At 63.9% G+C, this 1,564-nt stretch overlaps 1 protein-coding gene across 1 annotated transcript; it reads left to right on the top strand.

The window, feature by feature from the left end:
* Positions 1-350: 350 nt before the first annotated feature.
* Positions 351-1,539, top strand: DICSQDRAFT_176217 (phosphoglycerate mutase-like protein; the record flags this gene model as incomplete). Its single annotated transcript, XM_007371956.1, has 4 exons — positions 351-803; positions 1,080-1,088; positions 1,142-1,311; positions 1,366-1,539. Coding segments are annotated over 4 exons (806 nt in total), but the record flags the coding sequence as incomplete, so codon positions are not given.
* Positions 1,540-1,564: the final 25 nt, after the last annotated feature.

Here is a 1,564-nt window from a genome sequence, read left to right as displayed (position 1 = left end):
TTGTTACTGAGCGGAGGGGCAGGCGCGGCTTCCAATCGGACCCAGCAATGGCAGTACCTGTGGTGGATGGAGACGACGAATGGGAACGCAGAGTGAAAGGCGGGGTCTGGAGACTCTGCAGCGTGTGCGTCCCTGTCGAGTGGGCGCCAAGCCAGGCGAGGATGACATCACCGCCACCTCACTTGTCTGCGCTCCAAACCACACGGCACATGACATGCAAATCCCTGCGCGTCCTATCCTGGCCCTCGACCACGCGTGGACGACAAGTAGCCTCGCCCTGCGCCGTCCGTATCTCCCTCTACCCCCCTCACCCTCTTCTCCTCGCGCACAGATGCCCACCGACCAAGCGAATGCCGATCCGCCGCTCGTCAACAAAGTCCCTCCCCCAGCTCCCCGTCATCGCCCCGCACGCGGGCACCTCCTCCTCCGCCACCCTCCAGCCCGCAAACGGGGATGCAAACGGCACGGGACCGACCGCGCGCTCGCGCATGACCCCCGCGTGCATCCGCGCGACAATTACGCTCGTCGTCTTCGGCGCGTACCTCCTCTGGGCCCTCCCCTGGCACCTCCAGCACGGCTGGGACGGCATTCCCTGGATCGGGGGTGGAGGCGGACATGCCGCTGCCTTAGTAGAGGAGGTACTGGGAGGAGGACGGGGAAGGGGGAAGGCTGTCGCGGAGGGAATCCTGCGCGCGCCGAAGCTGGATGTGCCGAAGGGCGTGCAGACTATGTGGGGCCAGTACGCGCCGTGGCGCGCGGCGGGGACATATGTGGGTCCCCCGGAGGGGTGCAATGTCACGCAGGTGAGTGCGTTCGCCGTTCGCTCTTGGGTGGATATAAGGAGTGCGCAGCCCCGGAAGGGCGCGGTGGACAGGCTGTGGTCCGGAGCATGGGCACGGCGGAGGTCTGGTGTGGGCTGCGCATGGGTGTATGTGTGGCCGCCATTCATAGATCGGGGACGCCGCAGACGTAGGATCATGAAGTGCCTTCTCCGTGCGCGTGTTGCAGAGATTGTGTTCACTTTCACGCTACGATGATCCCGCGGAGACTGGAGCTGACGTCCGTCCTTCTACTTCTAGGTCAACTTGGTAGGTCCAGTCACAGAAGCTCCCACCGCAGCGTCTGATCGTGTCATGCCCAGCTGCAACGTCACGGCGCGCGATATCCCAACGCGGAAGAGGGACAACGCTACGCCGTCGCCGTCGAACGCCTCGCGTCAGCGAAGAAATTCGCCGACAAGCGTCTCAAGTTCCTCGAGGACTACGAGTATGATCTCGACGCGGACGACCTGACGGCATTTGGGGCCGCTCAGTACGTCGGCCTGTTCAGAGATTCAGGAGGCAGGTGTCTGATGTTCATCGACAGGACGTTCGAATCCGCGCAGGTGTTCTTCAACCGGTACGCGCACCTCGCTGACGAAGATAACGTACCGTTTGTCCGCGCGTCGGGCGTGTCCCGAGTTGTCGACACCGCAAACAACTGGACCGTAGGCACGTCCTCCCCCGCCTCCTCGCCCCGTCTCACGATCTCACATTCCGCGTCTCCAGGCTTCGCAGCAGCGAGC

Source organism: Dichomitus squalens, assembly GCF_000275845.1.
Source record: "Dichomitus squalens LYAD-421 SS1 unplaced genomic scaffold DICSQscaffold_527, whole genome shotgun sequence".
Taxonomy (NCBI): Eukaryota; Fungi; Basidiomycota; class Agaricomycetes; order Polyporales; family Polyporaceae; genus Dichomitus; species Dichomitus squalens.
This window is presented reverse-complemented; position numbering and strand designations above follow the sequence as displayed.